The sequence below is a fragment of the Polypterus senegalus genome, chromosome 15 (genome assembly GCF_016835505.1).
Source record: "Polypterus senegalus isolate Bchr_013 chromosome 15, ASM1683550v1, whole genome shotgun sequence".
NCBI classification, from domain to species: domain Eukaryota; kingdom Metazoa; phylum Chordata; class Cladistia; order Polypteriformes; family Polypteridae; genus Polypterus; species Polypterus senegalus.
The window spans coordinates 81384631-81412512 of NC_053168.1; the positions used below are offsets into that span (position 1 = coordinate 81384631).

General features: G+C 38.6%; 1 protein-coding gene across 3 annotated transcripts in view; it reads right to left on the reverse strand.

Moving 5' to 3' along the window:
• The window catches only part of ica1 (islet cell autoantigen 1), an 86920-nt gene that overhangs the window by 23936 nt on the left and 35102 nt on the right, over nt 1-27882 (reverse strand). For all 3 annotated transcript variants that reach the window (XM_039737718.1, XM_039737716.1, XM_039737717.1), the window contains 5 exons: nt 25701-25773; nt 21683-21806; nt 19298-19496; nt 4005-4130; nt 2946-3044 (listed from right to left, as the gene is read on the reverse strand). In XM_039737718.1, the coding sequence (XP_039593652.1) occupies nt 2946-3044; nt 4005-4130; nt 19298-19496; nt 21683-21806; nt 25701-25773 (621 nt within the window). The remainder of the gene's footprint in view (nt 1-2945; nt 3045-4004; nt 4131-19297; nt 19497-21682; nt 21807-25700; nt 25774-27882) is intronic.

Sequence of the window (27882 nt, forward strand, 5' to 3'; positions counted from 1 at the left end):
GACTTATGCAATCATTTACTTTATATTTGCAATTGATTTTGAATACTTTGCAGAAACATGTTTTCACTTTGACATTAAAGAGTCTTTTTATGTTGAATAGTGTCAAAAACCCAAATGAAATCCACTTTGATTGAAGTTGTATAATTACAAAATGTGAAAACTTCCAAGGGAAGGCACTTTAGGTGGAGTGGTGGTTCTGAGGCTAAAGATCAGTGCTGGTATCTGGAAGGCTGGTGGTCAGAAACGATCCTACTCTGTTGAGGCCTTGAGCAAGACCCTTAACCTGAAAATGGCTGAGCCTGTACTCTGACCCCCAACGGTCATGCAAAAAGACAATTCACCCTTGGAGATTAATACTGTGTACCAAATAACAAGTTTTTATAATCGTTTTCTTCATATTTTACATATCTGAGCAAAAATACAACTTAAAATTCCATTTATTACACAACAAAGGATGCAAATACAGGTTTATGTTTTGGTTTCAAATCCATACATCCATTTTCTAGTCAGCTTGCTGAGTTTAGGGCTGCTGGAATCCAGTGACTTCTAAAACAGAATCGGCCATAAGATGGTCACAGGCATCAGTCCACTGCCACAAACACTCACAATCACTCTTACCAGATCAATTGAGACTCTCCAAATAACCTAACCTGTACGTCTTTAGAATGTGGAGACCCACCAACAAAGACAAAAGAAAAATGTATAAACTCAGCACAGTCAAAAACTTGACACTAGATTTTAAGATTTAGATTTAAATGTAATTTAAAAAATGTCCTGCGTAGTCAATAGCTCAATTTTGTATTTTAATACTGGCACATACGTGCACATGGGAGGCAGCTAAAAGGCCTGAACGAGAGTAATTCCACGCCAGACCAGGGGGTGGTGGAGTGCACTGGAGCCGTCTGGAGTTTTTTTTTGTTTTTTCTGTCCCCCCTGGCCATTGAACCTTACTCTTATTCGATGTTAATTAATGTTGACTTATTTTGTTTTCTTATTGTGTCTTTTATTTTTCTATTCTTTATTATGTAAAGCACTTTGAGCTACTGTGTGTATGAAAATGTGCTATATAAATAAATGTTGTTGTTGTTGTTGTTGCACTGACCCTTTTTCTTGCTTTTCTGCAGACCGTTCACGGGAAATCCCGCCTGGCCCTGATGACGTCATTTCCGGTTCTGGCCCCTGTGATGAAGTCACTTCTGGTTCCGGCCCCTCTGATGACATCACTTTCGGGTCTGAGCCTATGGATGAAGGCCCTTCTGGTTCTGGCCCTTTTAACATCACTTCCTATACTGGCCTTTAAAGCCACTATCTTTCCTCTATCCCCTCAGTTCCGTTTTGGACTCTGATCAGTACACATCTGTACAACATTTAATCCTATTTTGCAGCCAGGATAAAATATACGGGTGGCTGCACCAAACCTTTTTTTGGAATCTTTGTCAATTATTGTGACAATACTAAAACTGGGTACCTATTAAAGAGATTCATCTGAAAGAGGAGAAATGTAAACATCTTACACACGTTGTTTGTTCTGAAAGTTGTTTGTCCCATTAACTCATAGAATAGTTTGATTAGAACTTTCATCCCTGACCTAAACAAAAGCTTAAAATGAATGAAAACAAAATACGATCCTCTTTACTTACCTGTAAAATAAGCAGAATAAGACCGATCAGCCACAACATTAAAATCACCTGCCTACAACTGGTCCCCCTTGTACTGCTAAAACAGCTCTGACCCATCAAGGCATGGACTCCAAAAGACCTCTGAAGGTGTCCTATGGCACCAAGATGTTAGCAGCAGATCCTTCAACTCCTGTAGGCTACAAGGTGTGTAATCCTAGGAACAAACGTGTTTTTCCAGCACATCCCACAGATTGATCGGATTGAAAAATGGGGAATTTGGAGGCCAAGTCACCTCCTTGAACTTTTTTTCATGTTTTTCAAACCATTCCCAAACATCTTTTGCAGCATGGCAGGGCACAATATTCTGATAAAAGAGGCCACTGGCATCTGGGAATGCCATTGCCATGAAAAGGCGCAGATGGTCTGCAACAATCTTTAGGCAGGTGGTATGTATCAAAGTACATTGCCCAGAGCATTGTACCACCTCTGCCGACTTTCCAGAATATCTAAAAGAAAATGTGATTCATTAGGCTAAGCCACTTTCTTCCGCTGCTTCATGGCCCTGTTCTGACATTTAAGTGCCCATTGTAGGTGCTTTCGGCAATGGACAGGGGTCAGCATAGGCAATCTGACCAGTTTGCAGCCCCATACACAGCAAGATGACATGCACTGTGTGCTTTGACACCTTTCTCTCATGGCCAACATTACGTTTTTGAGCAATTCGTTGTAAAGTAGCTTTTCTATGGGATCGGACCAGATGACCTAGCCTTCTCTCCCCATGTGCATCAATGAAACTTGAGCACCAGTGACCTTGTCGCATTTCACCAGTTGTCCTTCCTTGGACCATTTTTGGTAGGTACTAACTAACTGCATAACTGGAAACACTCCACAAGATCTGAGAACGCCATTCCTGTGACGGGGTACACATGATTGGTAACAATCTTTTGGAGATGCTCTGACCCAGTCATATAGCCATCACATTTTAGACCTTGTCAGAGTTATTTAAATCCTAGTTCTTGCCCACTTTTCCTGCTTCCAACACATCACCTTCAAGAACTGACTGTTCACTTGCTGCCTAACATATCCCACCCCTTAACAGGTGCCATTGTAACAAGATAATCAATATTATACACATCCCCATTGAGTGGTTTCAATGTTGTGGATGATCAGTGGACTTTATACTGTAAATAGAAAAAAACATTCAGTCTTTATCAAAATTCTGTCCTTCATTTAGAGCAAAACACAGCAAAACACACAGACACAAAGAAATGCAATATTTGAACAGTCCTTACTCACCATAGACAAGAAAACTGAAAGTTTAAATACCTTAAGAGTGGTAAACTCATATGGCTGATATCCCTTAAAACTTTCATGGATGGCTGCCATTGTGTGAGATGTTTTTTCCCAGAAATGAAGCAAAGTGGTCTGTTGAAACAAATCAAGCAATAAACTGGATTGGGCACATTTAAATATGAATTCTTATTATTTTTGTTCTCTTCCATTGTGGTTTATTGGCAGTTCTAAAAGGGGGAATCACTGAGCAGAATCCATTCATCAATTTCTGAAACTGCTCTTAAACACGTCACAGACACCTGGATGCTATCCCAGCATCAGCAGCTAACCCTCAGAAGATTAATTTAAATACCACATTGGGAAAATGTAGCATCACTAATTAATTTTCTCCATTTGTTATTCAAATGTTATGACAAATGTAACTCAGGCTCACTGCTCTGATGACCTGTTCAGGTCTGTTTATTTGGGATATACAGAATGATCCTTCTTTCAATTATTAATATCATGTCCAGTATGATGCAATACAATCAGGTAACCTGACTTTTCATCTGTTGAAGAATATCCCTGTAGGAACATAAAGTAAAAGAACATCCTCCTGGAAGACTTCTGTGAGGGCCCAGTGTAATGGCAAACATTGGAATCACCTTTTGATGATTCTCCTAATGGCATCATAATTGATCTTTTGGAGTGATGTTTCACATCTAACCTTTTAAATGTTGAATGTATGCGTGAGGTGTCAAGTGATGACCCTTCCATAACATACAGATTTTGCCACATACTACACTTGAGTGGCTTGTGTACTGGTTTTCATGCATTGCTTTTAGAAGTGATTCTGTACATCTCCCCACCCGAATTGCCATTAACAACATTATGATAGTGTATATAAATTTTATTTATCTTCATAAAGTGTGCTACAGAACAGTGATTTTCAGTAAATAATAGCACATGCTGCTTATTTCTCGAAGGGTGAATCATAAGTTACTTCTGTCCAAATATACAATGTTGCTTTTCCAAAATCATGTCAACTCCACACGCCCTTTTACCAATGGAAAACTAAAAAGAATTGATGTTAATTAAGTTTTTTAAAAGTACCTGATAAGTTGTTAAGATATGAGACAAGAGATTGCATCTGCTGGCTCCCAGAAGGTCAACTTTTTGACACACGTCATTCTTTAGTTTGTCAAAATTTGTTTTAGAAAGACGGACTTGGGCTTGAACCTTAAAAAAAGAAAACAATTGCCAAGACAAAATTGTATGAAACCAACGACATTAGAAGCTTTGCACAAGTGTCTGAAGCAGTACACAGCAACCTAAGATATTGTGAGTTAGCTTTACCAAAATATTTTTTATAAATGTGGGCAAGCACTAAGACAAAAAAGTATCTGTTAAATATATTCAACCTACCATTTGATTATTTTAAAGTTTATTGTTACTTTATGAATTTAGTTTTAAATCATGCTAAATGTCACCTGTAAAAACTCTATAATCTTAAAATTAAAGACAAACTATATACTTTCATAAGCAGTATAATTGTAGAAGGAACCTTCTTGAAGAAAATGGCATCCTATCTTTGAACACAGATATTGGCATATCAGTCAATCATGTTTTACATCATGTCGTACTTTCAATGTAAGCACTCTCACTAAGCTTTTCACATCTGAAAAGGGCCAACCAGGCAGAGTGCCACAGCATACAGAACTCCAAGAACATCAAAAAGACTGCTTACGGCTGCCACACGTAAACACATCGATCTGAGCATTTGAACATCAGCACCTATTTTAGCATAATTAGATTGGACAAACAGGAGACATTGCACCGCACACATTCAGTCCATCCCTAGTCTAACCTTCTACCACCAAAGGATCTCCACAATCCTGCACCTATCCAAACAGTGCATATTAATTCACACTCATTGACACTGTAGCATTCTGGACAAAAATGAGACTGCCAATTAAACAAGATGAATACTGAAGGGAAGAAAAGTGTTGGGTTAAACGTCCACTGACCGACTTTCCCATTCTATGTGATCTAGTACATGGTTATGGGCTGCAAGATTTAGTGCCCAATGAATTTGTTTTTACCAAGCTTATTTTAACTTCACCTGTTTGTTGTCTGGTACAAATCTTTTAATCGATATTTAACCCACTTCCTATTGCCCAAATGACTTGAAATTTTGCTCACTTACTCACTTCCAATAACAATACAAGAATCAATAATCAGTTTCACTAATTGATGAATTAATCCATGTTAATTAAGAAATGAAATTTTCATATGAAGAATAGTTCAAGATGTTACCAATAGATGGCGCTAGTAATGGATAGAAATATTAAAGGAAGTGTTAAAATATTGATTACAAAATTGTACTAACACTAACAAGACTAAAAAGATGAAAATAATATATATACAAAAAAATACTTTTTAAAAACCACACTTATCCTTCTATATAAAAGCAGTCGGGATTGTCCTTCCGTCCCGTGAGTGCTACGCAGGCGCGGAGTTTCACACGCCCCATCCATTTTGCAATGCGATGGGATTTGTAGTTTCGTTTTTCCAGGTAAAAGATGATTTTCTACTCCAGACTGTGCAATATCTTCTTCTTCTTCTTTCTTACTATATAAAAGCGGTCGGGATTGTCCTTCCGTCCCGTGAGTGGAAAGCGTAGCGGTATTCTGCTTATCACAGACTTACTACTTGCAGCTTGTGGTACGAAGCGACATGATATGAGCAGAGTTCTGGTGCTCCCATCGTTCCCTTGCTTTTGTGCGCGATGCGCTGGAAAAATAGACAAAATTATGTCTCTGGAAATAATTAATGTTGATGGAGTACAAATGCCACACCGCATAGTAAATATCAGGGGGGTTCAAAAGGGCGACCTCAATATAGAAAAAAAGTTTAAATTTCATCACAAAAATAACAGAAACTACGAGTATTAAAGTAATACCGCTCAAATGCAATATGATCAAATTAATGAGTTTGTATAAAATATCAAATTGATCTACATATTGAATTGCCTTAAGAAGTGGTCAACTTAAAAGGCGGGTGAGCCTAGTATTAAGTTGAAAAGTGTACTAAAAAGTAAAAAATAAGTCTCTCATACGTCACTAAGTCTCTCATACAAATAAAAGCGTGGGCGCTTTTCATCAATCAACATTCAAAAAACACTTCTTAAAATCTTAGCAAAAGCTCCCACCTTTTATTTTACGAGTGATGTATGAGAGACTTATTTTTTATTTTTTAGTACACTTTTTAACTTAATATTAGTGTGGTTTTTAAAAAAGAATTTTTTATATATATATATTACTAGCAAAATACCAGCTTCATGGGAGAGTAGTGTGTTAAAGAAGCAATGAAAAGAAAAGGAAACATTTTGAAAATAACGTAACATGATTGTCAATGTAATTGTTTTGTCACTGTTGTGAGTGATGCTGTCATATATCATATATATATATATATATATATATATATATATATATATATTTACACACACACACATAAACATATATATACATATCTATACATACACACACATATATACACACAAATACATATCTACATATATACACATACAACTATTTCGTATCAGTGCAATACACTGCTTGTTAAAACGGATAACTCCCGCTCTTACGTGCAAGTCTGCGTGGATATTATGAACTATCGTATTTGTTCAAGTTCTATTTAAATTTTAAATAGAAGGAATTTTTATTTAGTCGACAGAAATATCTTTGGTAGGAATGGTAAAACAGACAGGAATATTATTCCTGAATAAATCAACTCAAACCTTAAACAACTTATAATATTTTGCTCTCCATAAAAATATATCCTGTCTAAATTATACAAGTTAGAAATAAAGTAAACGTTAAAAGAACAAACATTCAAATTTCTTTACTCTTATGTAATTTTATATAAAAATAAACTTAGATTTTAAATATCCCAAAAGATTTTGCTCTCCATAAAAATATATCCTGTCAAAATTATACAAATTCAAATATGAACATGCTGCATAACAAAACCTGGAAATATAAATAAAATGTGTTCCTTTCAGCAATAACAAATCAAATCATTCAGTTGTCTTTGCTCATATGTCATTTTAGAGCTGGACGCCTGGCATCTTTTTTGGCAACAGGTTCGTTTCTGTTTGGTGTGAGGTTCTGTGTTGTGGAGATTCTCAGGATGGATTGCAGGTGCTCATCAGTGAGGCGACTCCTGTGTGCTGTTTTGTTAGTCTTTATCACTGAGAAGAGCTTCTCACACAGATATGTGCTACCAAACATGCACAAGGTTCGAGCCGCATGTAGACGGACTTTTTTTGTTCTTCAAAGTCACCAAAGCGCCGTGCAAACTCAGTGCGCTCAGTTTATCAGCAAAGTGCGTATTTGGGAACACCGTAGTGACGACTTGGTTTAACATTACTTGGCAACAGGGAAAGTGGGGCAAGGTGCACTGTGCATTTGTGTCTCCCATAAAAGCAGCTTCACTTGAAATCACTTTGTGATTGTGCACAGGTAAAAACGTCCGCTGAAGTGTCAGATTCTTATTTAATTCTTCTGCTTTCTGTATCTTCTGCATTGCATTCAGGTCTTTCAGGTTACCCTGATGTTTTGTCTCATAGTGCCGTCTTAGATTAAATTCTGTAATTACAGCCACATTAGCTCCACAAATGAGACACACGGGTTCAGTAAACTTATACTCAGCCTCCCATTGGTTTTTAAAGGCTCTATTTTCAGAATCAACTTTTCTCTCAGCATCGTGTGAGCTAGCTTCGCAATAACTTGCAGCATCATAAGCTAGACTTGATTAACGCGTAAGTGTTCGGCAAGGCAGCTGAAGCGCTGCATTATGGGATCTGTAGTTTATTGTGTTACCAGCGCTTCATATACCGGGCCATTAATAACAATAATACAGTATATAAAATGATCTCGCGGGCGGATATAATTACATGCGGGCCGGATGTGGCCCGTGGCCCTTGAGTTTGACACATATGGACTAAATAGAACTTGAAAAGATATATTTTTTCAAATGTGATCGCGCAATTCAGATAGAGTTGGCGCAAGCACTACAGCCTGCATGCCTCAATAAGTCATCCTCCCTCGCTCTTACTTTTTACCGTTCATCTAATGAATACACTGAGTATGGCTTTACCAAAACAATCGTTGATGGCGAATAAAGTATCCATTATTCGAGTATGTAGATCGGGATATATATATACATATATATATACCCGCGTATCGCATAGAGAAGTAGTGTGTTAAAAAGCTAGAAAAGAAAAGGGAACATTTTAAAAATAACGTAACATGACTGTCAATATACAGTATTTGTTTTGTGAGTGTTACTGAGTGTTGCTGTCATCAAGGATTTGATTATCATTATTTCTTTCAATCAGGTTCGTATTTGTAGGATGTGTTGTGTTCAAGTTACATTCCGTGTTTGTCAATCGTTGTAAAGATGACAGGTTTCATTCATCGATTCGTTTCTTACTGCATCAATAAACAGCTCGTCTTCTTCTTTATCTGAGACCTGACACACTGCATGCACGGGTTTTTTACACTGTCTTCCTTTAGCGGGACATTGACTTTTTCCACGTGTGCTTTGTTTCCGCAGTAGCTGGATTTATGAATATGCTTATCAGGCGCTTCATATTTTTGCTGCCTTTTCAATTGTGTAATTCGGTTTTGTTCAGCTCTTTGGAACTGTTGCTTTTATCTGTGCACTGCGTCAGTTCCGTGAGCCGCTCGGTGTACATGCATCGAAGGTTCCCAGCTGTGCTGGTGCCATCTCCTGCTATGTCCATGGCTGTATTTAATGTTACCTTAGTCCTGGCACTTAAAACTTTCTCTCGCAGTTTCGCTGAGTTTGTGTCAAACACCACCCTGACCATCTCATCTTCCTCTCCATAAGCACAGTCCTTCACCCGTGAATATTTAGTGGGAGTTTGCTATTGGATTGCCGCTGACGGACGGCCTTATATGGGCAGGCACTAAATTACAAACGCCAGCGCAGCCTGTCTATGAACTTAATTTAAAGTGTAGGTTTACATCGTGCTTTGTTTCAGTAGCAGAAGTCATGAATATGGTTGTATATGTCACTCGCTCGCTTCTTATTGTTTCGCTGCCTTCTCAATTATATAATGCATGTTTTCTTCAGCGCTTTTTGGAGGTCTTCCTGGTTTTCTATGTACTGCGTGATTACGTGAGAAGCGTGATGATGTCACACGAAACTCCGCCCCCACGGCGTTCAAGCTCATCTCCATTACAGTAAATGGAGAAAACAGCTTCCAGTTATGACCATTACGCGTAGAATTTCGATATAAAACCTGCCCAACTTTTGTAAGGAAGCTGTAAGGAATGAACCTGCCAAATTTCAGCCTTCCACCCACACGGGAAGTTGGAGAATTAGTGATGAGTCAGTGAGTGAGTGAGTGAGTGAGTGAGTGAGGGCTTTGCCTTTTATTAGTATAGATTTATTTTATCCCAGCTACACATGGGTAAAGGTATGTTCACCCAACTTACCAATGACTTTATCAAACTTTTCCTTAACTTTAGTAAGTCATTTATTAAAATCAAAGAAGCCTGAAGATAATTTTCTTCAGTAAATGGATACTTTTGACATTGCTAACATTCACAAAAACTCGTGTCTAAGCATAATCTGACATAGAAGCTTTGAAATGCTATTTTTTTGTCATAGGAGTCACACATTACAGCATTAAAGATGCTCTGGTTTACTATCGTGCAGTGGGCTGGCGCCCTGCCTGGGGTTTATTTCCTGCCTTGCTCGCTGTGTTGGCTGGGATTGGCACCAGCAGACCCCAGTGACCCTGTAGTTAGGATATAGCGGGTTGGATAATGGATGGATAGATGGATGGTTAACAATTGTGATCACTGTAGAGCTAATCTGAAAAAACTGATCAGGGCTAGCTACAACATTACATAGACCGCCACAGTAATGTTTGTACCCTTATATTTTTTTGCATTTTGCGCATTGAATTATGTGAACAAAAACGTAAGGTCCTTGAATAGCCTGAATGGTTTTACTGGAAATTATACAAATTTTAGGTTTTAAGTAAACGGTTTGAGTGATTTTTACTGCACATTCTGCACAATTAGGTTTTAACTGATGCCTGACAGTATCAATTCTGAAGATTCATTGAAAAAAAGATACTCAGGGCTAACCAGATATACACATGTCTTGTCTGGTTTCTCTTCATATGAATCATGATGAAGATTTTACTTAGTATGACCAGACATCTCATATACAGTGGGTACGGAAAGTATTCAGACCCCCTTCAGACCAGAGAATCTTATTTCTCACCATCTCCGAGTCCTGCAAGTGTCTTTTAGCAAACTCCAATATAGAACTTTTTGGCCTTAATTCTAAGCGGTATGTGTGGAGACAACCAGGCACTGCTCATCACTTGTCCAATACAGTCCCCACAGTGAAGCATGGCGGTGGCAGCATCATGCTGCGGGGGTGTTTTTCAGCTGCAGGGACAGGACGACTGGTTGCAATCGAGGGAAAGATGAATGTGGCCAAGTACAGGGATATCCTGGACAAAAACCTTCTCCAGAGTGCTAAGGACCTCAGACTGGGCCGAAGGTTTACCTTCCAACAAGACAATGACCCTCAGCACACAGCTAAAATAACGAAGGAGTGGCTTCACAACAACTCTGTGACTGTTCTTGAATGGCCCAGCCAGAGCCCTGACTTAAACCCAGTTGAGCATCTCTGGAGAGACCTAAAAATGGCTGTCCACCAACGTTTACCATCCAACCTGACAGAACTGGAGAGGATCTGCAAGGAGGAATGGCAGAGGATCCCCAAATCCAGGTGTGAAAAACTTGTTGCATCTTTCCCAAGAAGACTCATGGCTGTATTAGCTCAAAAGGGTACTTCTACTAAATATTGAGCAAAGGGTCTGAATACTTAGGACCATGTGATATTTCAGTTTTTCTTTTTTAATAAATCTGCAACAATTTCAAAAATTCTTTTTTTTGTCTGTCAATATGGGGTGCTGTGTGTACATTAATGAGGGAAAAATTTATTTAAATGATTTTAGCAAATGGCTGCAATATAACAAACAGTGAAAAATTGAAGGGGGTCTGAATACTTTCCGTGCCCAGTGTATGTTGTGGCAGTCCTATGTATCTGCCTCAGTTTTGGTGCCCTATGTATATGTGTTGTACGTGTCATCAGTGCTCACCTGGCACCTTGACCAGTTCAAGAACTGATCCCTTGACAGGAAGGGAGGCTAAAAGGATGAAGGGTTGGAGGAGTTGGCTTTCCTGGAGTCTATACTCCACCAATAATATGGAGGGCAGCATTCTTGTGTTGCTACCCTGGATTTTCAACCCACACACGTGCTGGGAAATAGAGCCCCGTGATACAGTCCTGTTGCATACCATGCCTACTGCCAGGGGGAGCTTCAGGGAGGAAATCCCTACCTTCTAGAGGCTTTCACTTGACCCGGAAGTACTTCCATCAGACTGTGGTCAGACATAGGAAGTACTCCTAGGAAGAATCCATTATTTGAACCTGTGACTGTGGACGTATCAGTTGTGTCTGATGTTTGGGTCGCAGTAACATCCTCTGTCATTCACAAGATAGATAGATAGATAGATAGATAGATAGATAGATAGATAGAATAGATAGATAGATAGATAGATAGATAGATAGATAGATAGATAGATAGATAGATAGATAGATAGAAACTACTTTCATCTGTCAAGGTAAAAATTAAGGAAAAAAAATGAAAACTAAAATAAAAATCAATGACAATTAATTGTAAAATAAATTAATAAATAATATCATTAAAACCAGCAGGTTTAATATTTCACTAGTTTACAGTCTCTGGGTACTTTTCTCAAGCTACCAATATACTTTACTGGCTGTTCAGTAGAGATGCAGTCAACTGAGTGATTGTATGAAGTACCATTTGTATCGCTTCATTGTCAAATAACCATTCTAATCCATGTGATTTGTTAACAACAACATTCTGCATGGGTATGTAAAGTATAGTAAACAATATTATATTTTAAAAATCATCTTTCTCCCTAGGGTCATGCTTACAGCTAATATGCCATCATTAACAGATATGAATTCTTTAAGGGACTGTCTGTATCTGACGAATATGCTTTACACCCTGAGATCCTTGAATGGCAGCTTGGACAGTTTCCAAACTCTTGGTACACCACACTAATTCCAAAGTGACACTTTTGCAAAATCATCATCCTTGTATGCAACACTAGAACTAGAAACTATAATGCAGTCATGAGCCATTAATGAACTGTCACTATTATAACACGAAACACATGTACCATTAAGGCAACCAGGGTTCAGAGCTCCTGCTGATGCAAATGCTGTCCGACAGCCGCCCTCCATCACTAGGTGCAGTTCACTGGAGATGTGTGTACTCTGGGATGATGGTGTGCATGCAAATAGCAGTGGACAAGTTATCTCAGGGATAAGGGTATAGGAATTAGTGTAGACTGGATTGGCCAGTCAAGTGAATGGAATAGTTCTTTGAAAAACAAAGAACAAATAGTTTTTAATACAATCTAAGTAATTTCCTGGCCTCGCGTCCAGCTATGTGTATTGACATTTCAGACTATGTGCATCGTTGGACAGTCATCCTTGCCAGTTGCATACCTGTGTACTACGATTATTCACCAATCACATCAACTGACTGGAAGATGTGACCAATCAGATGTTCCTTTTTTCCAACGATCACACCTACTGTACATAAACTTGCACACTGAATTAAATAATGGCTAACAATATATGTCTATTAATGTTATCATTGAACTATGGCTAGAGGAAAACAGAGAAGAGGGAAAAAAATCTCCAGTAAGAAGCATCGCAGGAGATAATAAACCTCTGGAGGGTTCACAGTCAGTTATAACACAAAGTCGAGAGACAAAGTCAGGCACAGAGTTACAGTATTGGCTCCGGCAGACCCCTGTGACCCTGTAGTTAGGATATAGCGGGTTGGATAATAGATGGATGGATGGTATTAACAACAAGTTTGTACTTTACATACATAATGGAAATGCACTAATAATGTAGCATGGGCCGATCTCATCCTACTTTTTTTTAGTTGTCCAGTTGTCTTTTGTATGAATGGCACTAATGTGGTTGAAGGATACAGGTCTCAATTTTTTCATTGGGATTACAATCAAGAATCTGAAAACACTACAAAAAAATAAGCCAGGCACCTGGTCATCACCTCTGCCCTCTCAGACATCTAAATGAGCAATAATTTGACTTGTCACCATGCAGTGGACCTGTTTATTCTGTACAGGTTCTGATGGGATTTGGTCACATTTATTTTACTGCATATTCAATTCACAAATCTGGCATTCACACACTACTTATCTTTAGATTGTTTGCCCTCTGAAAAAGCAACATAATACTGTATACTAGACCAGCAGCATGCAAAATTGTAACTTATCTGTTTCATGGTATTACAACAAATGAGTTAAGGAAAAACTGGATTCCATTAGACCTTTACAGACATTTTTATTTTTTAAATATGAAGATTCAAAAGAGAAGTTAATAGGGCGCAGTGGACAGCTACCCATAGCTGTTAAAGATTTACATGAAAAAGGAAAAATAAATGAAGGACGATAATCTTATAAATTGACAGAATATGCACTTTCCACCTCTTATCTGAGTTTTCTAAAGAGACCGCTTTTAAAGATGTGCCATTGCACTCTGCACCGTTTCTAGGTGATATCATTGTTCATTTGCATAATTAAAGATAAGCCTAAAAGGAGAATAAATTCCTAAATAATAGCATTAACTCATAAACTAATTAAATCTACTTGTATCTGCTGATCTCAGAGAGCCACTTCAGAGACCTGCACACAAAGCCTCTCCATTCAGAAAATGACAACCTGTCCAAAGTACTGTATGTTGAGATTTTAATTGTGCAATGAGAACAGCACAGCCATGATCCTAGGCGATATCTTTTACAAGACTGGGTGTCATTATTAGAAAGGTGATATCAATGCAAAAGGCATTTTTAATTTGGTAATCCAAACATATACCAACTGATTGGCCGTTATTTAAATGTGGAGACATCATAAACAGTAAATACTCTTCTATAATGTACATTTAAAATTCCAAAAACAATCTAGGATTTAAACAAAATGTAGCATTCTATTTATCTGTTGCTAGAAGACTCACTTAAAACATGTTTTCCTTCATGACAGTCTAACCTCTCCCTCTGCTGGGAGCTTTTAGAATTGCACACATTATAAAATCTTTTTTACTGACACTTTGCTTGGTTAAAAGTTTTCAGTAAAGCAAACCAAATCCATGTTAATGGGTTCAAGGCAACTTTATTCATACTTTAACACATTGCAGGCAGTTTTATAATCCAGCTCATGGTTGGAAACAGCAATAACTTTAGGATTTCATTTACATATTTGGTTGACGCCTTCATTCAACGTGACTTACGACATTTAATATCCAATTGGTTACATTTCTTTTGTTTTTCTATTTGGAGGACAGGCAGGTGAAGTAACTTGCTCAGGGTCACACAATGTTAGTAACAGCATTGAACCCACAGACTCAGGGTTGCAAATCCAAAGCTTTAATCACTATGCTACACTGCCTGCTTTCAAAAAAGTTAAAGTTCCAAAGAAGTTTGTAATTTACTTTCTCACGGAATGTTTTTGTGAATTGTTATACGGCTGCTAAGAATATTCTTTCTGTCCAAATGTTTCTAAATAATAAATCTATATATATATAAAATACAATGTACTGTATGTGTGTGTGTATGTATGTACGTTCCAGCATCACATCCGAACAGCTGGAGCAATTTTCATGAAGCTTGGTACACTTTTCTCATTGGTCGACTAAAAATACTGTAGGGTGAAATCAACCCTAACCCGTCAACTGGATAATAGCATACATACAAGACTGCGGTGGGCTGGCGCCCTGCCCGGGGTTTGTTTCCTGCCTTGCGCCCTGTGTTGGCTGGGATTGGCTCCAGCAGACCCCCATGACCCTGTAGTTAGGACATAGCGGGTTGGATAATGGATGGATGGATACATACAAGAATTCAAGACAACCAGATCAGTGAGTCTTCTTCTTCTTCTTTTGGCTGCTCCCGTTAGGGGTTGCCACAGCGGATCATCTTCTTCCATATCTTTCTGTCCTCTGCATTTTGTTCTGTCACACCCATCACCTGTATGTCCTCTCTCACCACGTCCATAAACCTTCTCTTAGGCCTTCTTCTTTTCCTCTTACCTGGTAGCTCTATCCTTAACATCCTTTTCCCAATATACTCAGCATCTCTCCTCTGCACATGTCCAAACCAACGCAATCTCGCCTCTCTGACTTTGTCTCCCAACTGTCCAACCTGAGACGACCCTCTAATGTACTCATTTCTAATCCTGTCCATCCTCATCACACCTAATGCAAATCTTAGCATCTTTAACTCTGCTACCTCCAGCTCTGTGTCCTGCTTTCTGGTCAGTACCACCGTCTCCAACCCATATAACATGGCTGGTCTCACTACCGTCCTGTAGACCTTCCCTTTCACTCTTGCTGATACCCGTCTGTCACAAATTACTCCTGACAATCTTCTCCACCCATTCCACCCTGCCTGCACCCTCTTTTTCACTTCTCTTCCACAATCCCCATTACTCTGTACTGTTGATCCCAAGTATTTAAACTCATCCACCTTCGCCAATTTTATTCTCTGCATCCTCACCATTCCACTGACCTCCCTCTCAATTACACTCATGTATTCTGTCTTGTTCCTCCTGACCTTCATTTCTCTCATCTCCAGAGCATATCTTCACCTCTCCAGGGTCTGCTCCCTATTATCGCTACAGATCACAATGTCATCATCAGATATCACAGTCCACAGAGACTCCGGTCTAATCTTGTCTGTCAACCTGTCCATCACCATTGCAAATAAGAAAGGGTTCAGAGTCGATCCCTGATGTAATCCCACCTCCACCTTAAATGCATTCATCACTCCTACCGTAGACCTCACCACTGTCACACTTTCCTCATACATATCCTGTACAACTCTTACATACTTCTCTGCCACTCCCGACTTCCTCATACAATACCACAGCTCCTCTCGAGGCACCCTGTCATATGCTTTCTCCAGGTCCACAAAGACGCAATGCAACTCCTTCTGGCCTTCTCTAAACTTCTCCATCAACATCCTCAGAGCAAACATGAAACCATACTGCTGCTCACTAATCATCACCTCACTTCTTAACCTAGCTTCCACTACTCTTTCCCATAACTTCATGCTGTGGCTCATCAATTTTATCACCCGGTAGTTACTACAGCTCTCCCATATTCTTAAATATTGGCACCAGTACATTTCTTCTCCACTCCAGTGAGTCTTCATTGTTTGTTAACTTATTTTTATTTTTAAAGTTGCGTTTTTTTTTTATTATATATTTTTTTCAAACAATTAAAAAAAAAACTTTATTTTCTTCCCGGGGAACAGCGGGTATTTCAGCTAGTTTATTCTAAATGGGAGGTTCAGATGCAAAGGTTCAGATGCAAAGAGCTTATTCCTGTGAAGAGTGAGTGATTACTTAAGAGGGACACCTTTGATTGTTCTCTGCAATTATTGTTTTGAAAAACATTTGCTATAGATCAGCATTACTTAAACTGGTTGGTTGAAAATGAACTTTCTAATACCAAAAGACTTGACCAACACAGATATGGAACATAAAATACTGGAGTGTAATTAAACATCCTCTGTTCTTTTGTCTTCATGTTTTCCCACTTCTATATGAGGTTGATGTACGTTATCAGCCTTCTCCATTCAGCTCAGTCCTGCACCTCCTCACCAGTTAAGCCTTTTTCCATCACATGTTCTTTTACTTTATCCATCCACCACCACCTCGGCCTCCTTTTCTTTCTCTTCCCCCATACTTCATCACAATTTTGACTACATATTCTTTGCTTTTCCTTATCACATGTGCATACCACCTCAACCTACTTTTCTATTCTTTCTTAGATACCTGTCCCACTTTTGTTGCACCTCTGATTGTCTCATTTCTTATTGTTTTTTTTTTTCTTTGTAATTCTACACAAACATCTCAACATTCTCATTTCTGCCACATCTAACTACTGGACTCTAATTAAACATAGTGTTTAATTCCAAGCTAGAATCACCCTACAGTGAAAGGACTGGAGGTAGTAAAAACCTGAAATCATTAAGGCCCTCTAGGACCAGAGCTGGACATTCCTGATCTACTCGTCTTCTGATTCTATTAGAGATTCTCACTAAGAAGAAAACCTCTACTAACGGCAAGAACTAGCCTTGGACGGGAGTGCAATCTGCCGCTGGACATACTGACGCATGTGCTCAGACAATAATCCTGGATCAATTTAGATTCAACTTTGGAATACTGCAAGATACAAAAGAACCTGAAGGAATAACAGAGAGGCAGACCATTTGTGAAATCAAACCAAGGTCTCCATCACGAAGTACTGCTTCACTGTGCAATCCTTACATTATAGCAATAGCTGTCCCAGACCTTTAATTGTAGCAAAATGGCTTTCAGTTGGAAGTACATCATTTAATTGTAGTCTCTGGGCAAAAAGAAATCAGCTTACATTATATAGATCAAGAAAAAAAGACAATCTTGAAATTGTACTGACTATAAAAATATGCATATGTTCAGGTTTCCTCCATTAAAATGTGAATTCTGAAAACCTATGCATAGGTAACTCTGGAATAACAAAAACTAGAAAATCTCAATATCTAGAATGGAAAACAGGAATTACTACCGACAGCAGGAGAACGTTTCTTTTACAACACGGTAACACTTTATGACATCTGAACATTTACCCTGGAGCCCAAATACATAACTCTTTAAAAGGATGTGTCAAATGTCATTGCAAGTGTTGGCTCAGTTAGCTCTGCTATAATTTAGATAACACAAACTGGGGGCAGAACAGAGAAGAGAGGCTAAGAGGTTTGGAGAATGTCTGACAGAGTGAGAATCATATTCATTAATGAAAAAACGGGCAGCTCTTTAAATGGCAAACTGTAAATAATTGGCTCTGGAATGGGGGTTGTGCCAGTTGATGTCACATAACATGACATAGCATTCTCAAAATCATGTGACCCCCATTCAGGGTTGCCATAGGCTAGAGCCTACTTCAGCAGCACTGAACACAAGACAGGAAACAGGAACCTGATTACAACTCACCAATTAAACTAACATGCATGTCTATTGGGGGGGCTGGAGAGGAAAACAATTCCAGGGCTACTGGAAAACATGCAAACTGCACACTGATAACAATTGGGTGAGTGAACTCAAACAAAGAGGCTGTATATTAAAGGCAGCAAACTATTGTGCCACTGTGCTACTCCACAAAAATACATATAAACAAAAATGCTCTCATATTACAAATATGTTTTTAGACACAAATAATTCTCTCTCTTATCTTTCATTACTTTGAACCACAATGAAAATACAATGAAAGCTAACATCCCCCAAAAACTGCTGGTGTCCTTCTATCGCTGCTCTATTGAGAGTATCTTGTGCTACTGCCTCTGCGTGTGGTTTTCCAGCTGCACAACAGCGCAGAGGAAGAAACTTCAGCGGATCGTAAAGACTGCCCAGCAGATCATTGGCTGTTCTTTACCCTGTCTGGATGAACTGCACTGCTCCTGCTGCCTCAGGAAAGCGGAAAACGTATTAAAAGACTTCTCACACCCCGCTCATGACATGTTCCAACTGTTGCCATCAGGCAAAAGATATAGGAGCATCAAAACAAAGACTAATAGACTGAAAAACAGTTTCTACCCTGTTGCTATTAGGGCACTGAATGCCACCTAATCACCTCCAAAGCAGCAGTGCAATAGATGACATCTTGTGCAATAGTGTTTCATGTGCAATTAAGGTCTTATGTTGAATGTTTGTGTTCTACCTTATTTCTTCTTATCCTTTCCTATCCTTTTGTAATTATATTTATTTATATTTTGACACCGCAGGGACTGCACCTAATTTTGTTGTATTTGTTACAATAACAATAAAGATATTCTGATTCTATGTGTCAGTTTTTTACTTAACACAAGTATCATGTTATACACCTTATCATTTAATAAACTTGAATTTTAAACAAACTTGCTACCATCTATTCATATCATTGACCACTTGCTCCACCAAGTAGAAAAACATGTCGAGTATAAAATGGTTTAGGACTACAGGATCACAAGAACATTTTCATGTATCCATCTACTGGAAGGAAAAATCTAATTCCACCCATATACAGTACAGTATGTATACTTCAAACGTGATTAATTAGCAAGAAAATGGTGTAAAAATCTAAGAAAAAATATTTTTGAAAATGGTGAAATTATTGCACAAATGAAAATACACTTAAAATATGATGCATACCTTTCTAAATTTTTCCATTTGTTTGTAGGTATCAGGATCAAGTTCCTGAGAAATATCTTTCATCCACAGTAGAGCACCACGATACTCTGTTCTGGATTGTTCCATACGATTTACTGTTAGCCAGGTGTCTGATATTGCTCTGTATCTAAAAGTTTCCACCTCCTGATACAATCGGCACAAAGGGTTACGTAGAGTCAGTCTTCATAAGAAAGTAATAAAAGAAAAAAATACAAAAGTTAATTATTGTCATTCTATAAAACTAACTGAAAAATTCAATATTTACTGTACATGATTAAAATGAGTAAAAAAACAAAAAAATAATCTGCCCTCCCAGGAGTACCCAGCGAGAGGCAGGAACCATCCCAGGATACAACTCCAGTTCATGATGGGTGACACCTCAGCACCACTCTACTTCAGATGGAAAGGAACAGTGTGAGTTTTTTGATGTATGGCTGGAGTGCCAATTCTGCCACCAATCCCCCAGGTTTTTTCCCTGCAGGTTAGAGGGCCTACTTGCAGAGTTGGATGCAGATTAACATCATACCCAGGACATACATACATACATGCATAGAATAGATAGATAGATAGATAGATAGATAGATAGATAGATAGATAGATAGATAGATAGATAGATAGATAGATAGATAGATAGATAGATTAAATTCATTATAGATAGATTAAATTCATTATAGATAGATAGATAGATAGATAGATAGATAGATAGATAGATAGATAGATAGATAGATAGATAGATAGATAGAGACATATGTGAAAGGTACTCTATAGTAAATGCTTAAAGAGAAATGAAATGCACTATATAGAGAGATTGAAGTATATGTTTTGAAATAAATCTAAGTGCTTTACATAGTCATTGGGGAGCCACTTCAACCGCCAGCAATGTGCAGCACTCACCTGGATGATGCAATGGCATCCATTTTTGTGGCAGTACATGCACAACACACTAGCTATTAGGCGGTGAAGGAGTGAGTCAAAGAGTTAGCCAATTAGAGACTGGAGATGATTAGGGGACCAAGTTATGTTGAGCAATTTAGCCAGGGCATTGCGATACATCTTATTCTTTTTGAAAGATCCCCAGCAATCTTATAACCACAGAGGGTCAGGACCTTGATTTTACATCTCATCAGAAGAACTGTTCCATTTTTATAGCACAGTGTCCCCACCACTACACTGGGTCATTGGGATCCACACAATTCATGCACATATTCATGCACACATCTGAGTGACCAGTTTAGCTAATATGCACATGTGGATGGAATCCGATGAAGGATGCAGGAATATGTCTAAACTCAAGATGACTTACAGGAGACTCAAAGCTGTGAGACAGAACTACTCCAACCCAAATTCTCAACTCTGTACATTGTGACAGATAGGGGAGCTCTCGCGCCCTTGAACCCTCAGACAATACGTCAGACACCAGATGAAAGTCCAAAAGTTGAATTTATTATAATAATAAAGTGCACAAAGCACTCTCCTCTCCACAATACACATAAACAAATAAAATTCTCTAATCAATAACAATCCTCCACTCTCCCAGACGTGTTGCCACCCTGTCACTCAGCTCAGCTCATCCGTCTGGGATATCCCACAATCCTTTATAGTCCTTGACCCGGAAGTGTTTCGCTCCTCTCAGTCCATGTAATTGGTAATACTTCCAGGTCAGATAAAAACTCTTCTTTTTCATCCCGGAAGCACGTTATTTCCTCTGTCCATGTGAGTAGGATGTACTTCTGGGTTTATTGGGCAAATACAAGTCTTTGAGGCTCCCTGCAGCGTCCCCTTGCAGCCCCTATGGTATCCAGCAGGGCTGTGATGGAAAACTCCAATATCCATGATGTCCTGCTGGAATTCGGGGCACCTCCATGCTGCCGGAAGGGCTCCATCTAGCGGTGTGGGGGTATTGGCCGGGATGAACGGCCAGCCACAGTTCACAACATCTATTTTCAGAATGAGTTTTTTTTGTCTATTACAGGGATGCAGTGAACTACAGTGTATCTTTGTAACATGAACCAGCAATGGATTAGATCTCAGTCCATTATATATAGTATTATAGTCACCCACATACACACACACATTCACTCGTACCAGGACAATTTAAAGTTGCCACGTAACCCAACATTCACATAGGATGTGGCAGGAAAAACATGAAAATCCGGTTCTCTGGAGCTGTGACTCAACAGTGACCGCTGCATTACCATGCCATCCTATATGCATACATATGAGGATATGGTTATTTTAGTCTTTTAATACAATGCTGGGTTGACCTACCTATATTTTAGAAAAGTGTGTATACAAAATTATTTACTTGCATAGATACAAAACATACCTAAATTACACATGTTAAAAAAGTGCAGCTGACAGTTATACCTTTGCTGAGATGAAAAACAAAGAGCCTTTCCTGTAGCCTGCATCATTTTTCCTGCTCGTGTTTTATCTTGTGAGCCTTGACTTCGAAGAAATCGTCCCAGCTCATTTTCTTCCTGAGATAAAACTAGAACATACAAGAAGCCAGCTAAATTATTCCCACTTCAAGGTTTGCATTTAATTATTAACTGGACTGTTTGGAAAAGACACTGAAATCAGGCATAAAGAAAATGAAGAAATACACACAACAGGCTTGCTTTTTCAATGCCACATGAGCCAGTAACTCATTTCTGATTTTCAGCATTAACAAAGGTAACGTATTAATGGATTCTGCTTTTTAGGTTTGAATCCCATGTCTACTAGTTGTCTACTGTATGTGGCATCTGCATGTCTTCCCTTGCCTGTGTGAGATTTCCTCCCACATCTCCAAAGTCAACCAGGCAAGGTTAACTGGCAATTCCACATGTGCATTTGAGATGGTCCTGCGATGAACTTGTGGCTATTTTCTGCCTTGTCCTAAGTGCGGCCAGGGTAGGTGCCAGACCTCCAGAACCTTTAACTGGATTAAGCATGTTTTAGAATAAAATGTTATGTTCAAACAATGGTTGTAGTAAAGTCTGCACCATTTTAGTGGAGCAACAATATTCGCATGTCTGTTTCCCAAAAGACAGTATCTCAGTCTCAATGCAGGCTCAAAAAGAGTTTCACATGTGCCAACAGCAGCCAAAGTCTGACTGACAGACAACTCATTGCACATTATTTTACATTAATGTTAGCCCTCTTGTTTTCAATATCTACTGTAAACTGTGTTATTAAAGTTTGCTTTAATTTACTTTCTTCTATTTTCCTTTTCTATTCTATTGACAACAAGTCCAAATACATTGGAAACATATGGCAAGTAAAAACAAACGTCTCTTTCATGTTAAATATAGTGCTAGAGTACTGCTGCACTCACTTCATACAATACTGAAAATTAAAAAGTAAACAAACAATAAAACCAGTGAAGGAAGCATTACAAAGCCTAACAGAAAGGAGCAGTTGTGGTTACAGAAGTAATGTAATAATGAACAAAGACAGCCTCTTTATATTGTCTGCGTGTCCTCTAGAGTTTCTGTTAGATGTCTCAGTTTCCGGATACTGTTTTTGGGTTAATTTATGAGGCAAAGGTTTACTGTGTGTTGTAATCCAGTGTCTCGTCATCCTGCTATTCAAGCCAAACTTTGTGGCTCTTGCTGCTGGAGCAAATTTGGGCAAACCCCCAAATGATGAAAGTGTGAAACTACAAATGAATTTTAGCTTGACACAAACAAATGCCATCAGAACAAGCATTTTTAGGAGGAAGGCACTTTTAGTTCTTAATGTACTATTAGCAAATTCAATAACGCTCACATGGCAGCTCCCCTTTAAACAGGCATGCTCGGTAATGAGTGGAGCGTGACTACTTACTGTATCTGTAGTTTCAAAAATGCTGCCATAGAGCAAACATTGATGTGTTATCAACAAAGTCGGGGCCCGTTTTACAAAGGAAGTTAATGTTTTTATTTATTTTTTTAACTCAAGTCAAAGTCCTTCTGCTTTTGGGTTGCACAGAGTTGTGACTCACCGTTATATTCAATGGGATAGGATCACACACAGTGCATCCGGAAAGTATTCACAGCGCATCACTTTTTCCACATTTTGTTATGTTACAGCCTTATTCCAAAATGGATTCAATTTTTTTCCTCAGAATTCTACACACAACACCCCATAATGACAACGTAAAAAAAGTTTACTTGAGGTTTTTGCAAATTTATTAAAAATAAAAATCACATGTACATAAATATTCACAGCCTTTGCTCAATACTTTGTCGATGCACCTTTGGCAGCAATTACAGCCTCAAGTCTTTTTGAATATGATGCCACAAGCTTGGCACACCTATCCTTGGCCAGTTTCCCCCATTCCTCTTTGCAGCACCTCTCAAGCTCCATCAGGTTGCATGGGAAGCGTCAGTGCACAGCCATTTTAAGATCTCTCCAGAGATGTTCAATCGGATTCAAGTCTGGGCTCTGGCTGGGCCACTCAAGGACATTCGCAGAGTTGTCCTGAAGCCACTCCTTTGATATCTTGGCTGTGTGCTTAGGGTCGTTGTTCTGCTGAAAGATGAACCGGTGCTCTAGTCTGAGGTCAAGAGCGCTCTGGAGCAGGTTTTCATCCAGGATGTCTCTGTACATTGCTGCAGTCATCTTTCCCTTCATCCTGAATGGTCTCCCAGTTCCTGCCACTGAAAAACATCCCCACAGCGTGATGCTGCCACCACCATGCTTCACTGTAGGGATGGTATTGGACTGGTGATGATCGGTGCCTGGTTTCCTCCAAACGTAACGCCTGGCATTCACACCAAAGAGTTCAACTTTTGTCTCATCAGACCAGAGAATTTTGTTTCTCATGGTCTGAGAGTCCTTCAGGTGCCTTTTGGCAAACTCAAAGGCGGGCTGCCATGTGCCTTTTACTACGGAGTGGCTTCCGTCTGGCCACTGTACCATACAGGCCTGATTAGTGGATTGCTGCAGAGATGATTGTCCTTCTGGAAGGTTCTCCTCTCTCCACAGAGGACCTCTGCAGCTCTGATAGAGTGACCATCGGGTTCTTGGTCACCTCCCTGACTAAGGCCCTTCTCCCCCGATTGCTCAGTTTAGATGGCCGGCCAGCTCTAGGAAGAGTCCTGGTGGTTTTGAACTTCTTCCACTTACGGATGATGGAGGCCACTGTGCTCATTGGGACCTTCAAAGCAGCAGAAATTTTTCTGTAACCTTCCCCAGATTTGTGCCTTGAGACAATCCTGTCTCGGAGGTCTACAGACAATTCCTTTGACTTTATGCTTGGTTTGTGCTCTGACATAAACTGTCAACTGTGGGACCTTCTATAGACAGGTGTGTGCCTTTCCAAATCATGTCCAATCAACTGAATTTACCACAGGTGGACTCCAATTAAGCTGCAGAAACATCTCAAGGATGATCAGGGGAAACAGGATGCACCTGAGCTCAATTTTGAGCTTCAGGAAAAGGCTGTGAATACTTATGTACATGTGATTTCTCAATTGTTTTATTTTTAATACATTTGCAAAAACCTCAAGTAAACTTTTTTCACGATGTCATTATTGGGTGTTGTGTGTAGAATTCTGAGGAAAAAAATGAATTTAATTAATTTTGGAATAAGGCTGTAACATAACAAAATGTGGAAAAAGTGATGCACTGTGAATACTTTCGGGACGCACTGTATAAGTTATGAACTGTCTTGCTATAAATACCCATGAGCAGTTTAAGCAATAGACATTGCCCCGCTATGACTGTCACCCCCTTTCCTAGGATTACTATTGGTGCCAATTCTCCAATTATGGATACATCATGTAAGCTGGGCAAAACTACCTTATTTTGTTGTTCCCTCTATTGAACCACTCTTCATCTATATGTTAGGTTCGATTAACTTTTATATATGTGAAAATATTTCATAAACATTCTTCCACTTGGTTTAGAGTAATGCTTGTTTTTTGTGGTTTAGAAACAGCTTCTCAATGAAAATCTAGAAACTGCATAAAGCCCACATTTTAAATTGCATGAAAAATAATATAAACACAATATTTTGTAAAAGCAGGTATTGGCAAACAAAACACATAGAATACAATGTGATGACTGATGATGTGCAAAACAGGTCAATAACATTAAATTATGCCAAAAATTTCAATAGACAGAGTATAATAATTTAATTTATATAGTTAATATTTGATTATTTTGGTTCAGTATTCTAATTATTACTTAAATACTCAATTATTATTTATTAATTTGTTAATATATACTGTTTTTTCTTTTAATATATAATTATTTTCAGCATGTTCGTTTTCCTGCTTATCCTTACTTTTTGATCACTGTGATCATAAGCAGGTGATATTTTTTCAGCCTATTGATGGGTGTTAGATACATATATTAAAGTGTTACAATTTAAACTATAATGTACTGAACAAACAAAAGAGAAAGTTTTACTCACAGCAAATTCTTCTTTGGTAGTGTTCAATGACTTTTAGCAGCTCCATACATGTTCTTTGAATTGAATGGAAAACCTAGCATATAAACAAAGTAAGTAAAATGAATGCACACAGGTTTAAAACTTTAAACCCTATCAATACAGTTGAATTAGCACTTGGCTTCATGGTTTTAGAAAGTTGTGAGGGTTCAATGGGATTTCACAATTAGAGACAACATCCCTTTAAGAAGTACTGTAACCAAAATGTAGGTTGCAAAAGTCATAATTTCTGAGGTGTTTTGCAATTTTGGCTATTCATTAGAATGCACTACAAAGGCTGTGGAAATGAAATAAACAACATCATAAAAATGCTATCTACAAAGACAATATTTACAGGGAACATTCTGAGGAAACTGTATAAGGCAGTAGGACCCAAAGTTTATTAGGATGAAAATGTGCTCCAATCAAAATGAAAACCTAAAACAATCATAAAGTATTTGAAACTTTTGAGAAAGTAAAGCTACATTAATTACAGTGTGTGTACAAATGTAAAGTATGCAAAGTAAAAATAGCCAACCAAATTTCAAAAGTAATGAAGATTTAAAAGGTTTCTGTAGCCACAAAGCTTCATTGTGCCCTCTCAGAGAGTTAAAGAATCAGAAAAAAAAGATAAAGCAAAGTTCATTTATACTGACTCAGTAACAAAATTTCAGAACATGTCACATCTGATAAGAGGTCTGCCCTGTTACTTTTTTTTGTTTTTTTTAACTTTTCTTTTTACTTACTAATGCGTTACTTGTACTTTATCCATCCTTCCACCAAGTTATTTTCAAACTCACCTAATCCCCTTCATAATTCCTGGGGGCCAAAGACTACTACAGCTGCATTGATCTCAAAGCAGGACACATTCCTGGGTGGAGTACCACATGGATTGTTTGTATACATAAAACATGACACGTAAATCACATTACCCTAGGGGCAACACATGCTTCATTCATTTATTTATGCAGATGTACCTAGCTGAACAAGATTTACTTTGCCAAATATGAGCTTTACGTTGGTGTAAAAGTCTGCATTTTTACAGGCATTGCCAGAATGCTTCACAGACAAACAGCACTGCTTACCTATATAAGGTAAAAACAGATGATACCAACACATATATATATATTTACATGTACAGTGGAACCTTGGTTCACGAACGTCTCAGTACACATGCAAATCGGTTTACAACCAAAATGTTTTCCAAACTTTTGCCTCGGTTCATGACCACACATTCGGTATACGAACAAGCCAGTTTTCCTTTCGGTTTGTACATGTTCAATCTCTGCCTGTGAATTTCCTGTGCAGCAAGCAAGCGAGCAAGAGAGAGAAAGTGTGACACACACACAGGCGTGCGTGAGAGAGGCACAAACAAACACACATAGGCTTGCGAGAGAAAGGCACACACACAGGCGCGTGAGACAGAGGCACACACACACACGAAAAAGAGAGCGAGCGAGAGAGGGAGGGCTGGACACATAAGGCAGAGAAGGCTTGTTTTTATTTTCAGTTCTGTTTACAGCGATCGGTTTGTAGCATGCGTTGTTGCAATGTTACTTTTCTTGGTGGTTTATTAAATTACAGATTTTTCAAATGTTAATTTTTTTCCCTGTCCTTAAAACTCATTAAAAAAAAGTGTTTTTAGTGAGCGGTTCCTAGCACTATAGCGCAAACTATTGCAGTGTTAGTTTTCTCTGTTGTTCAAGGTTTTCTCAGGGTTATTCAATGTTTTTACATTTAGTTTACTATTACGCTGTGCATTCTATGGTATAATTAACTATATTTGTGCTTAAAAACAAAAAAATATATACTGTATTTACATACAGTTTGTACGGTCAGGAACGGATTAATTGTATTTACATACAATCCTATGGGGGTAATTGCTTTGGTTCACGACCAAATCGGTTTACAACCAGAGTTTTGGAACGAATTATGGTCGTGAACCAAGGTTCCACTGTATATATATAAATATACACAATCTTTCCTGTTAGGAAACATAAATGATTGATAATCAAATGAAGAAAAAAAGGGTGCACTTAACCCTCTTATTTTGTCCCTGCAGACCAGACACAGAAAATTCTGCCTGAGTATGAAGACGTCACTTCCACCTCGGCTCTGAGGATATCACTTCCTGTCCTGGCCCTGAGGACAACATCACTTCCTGTCC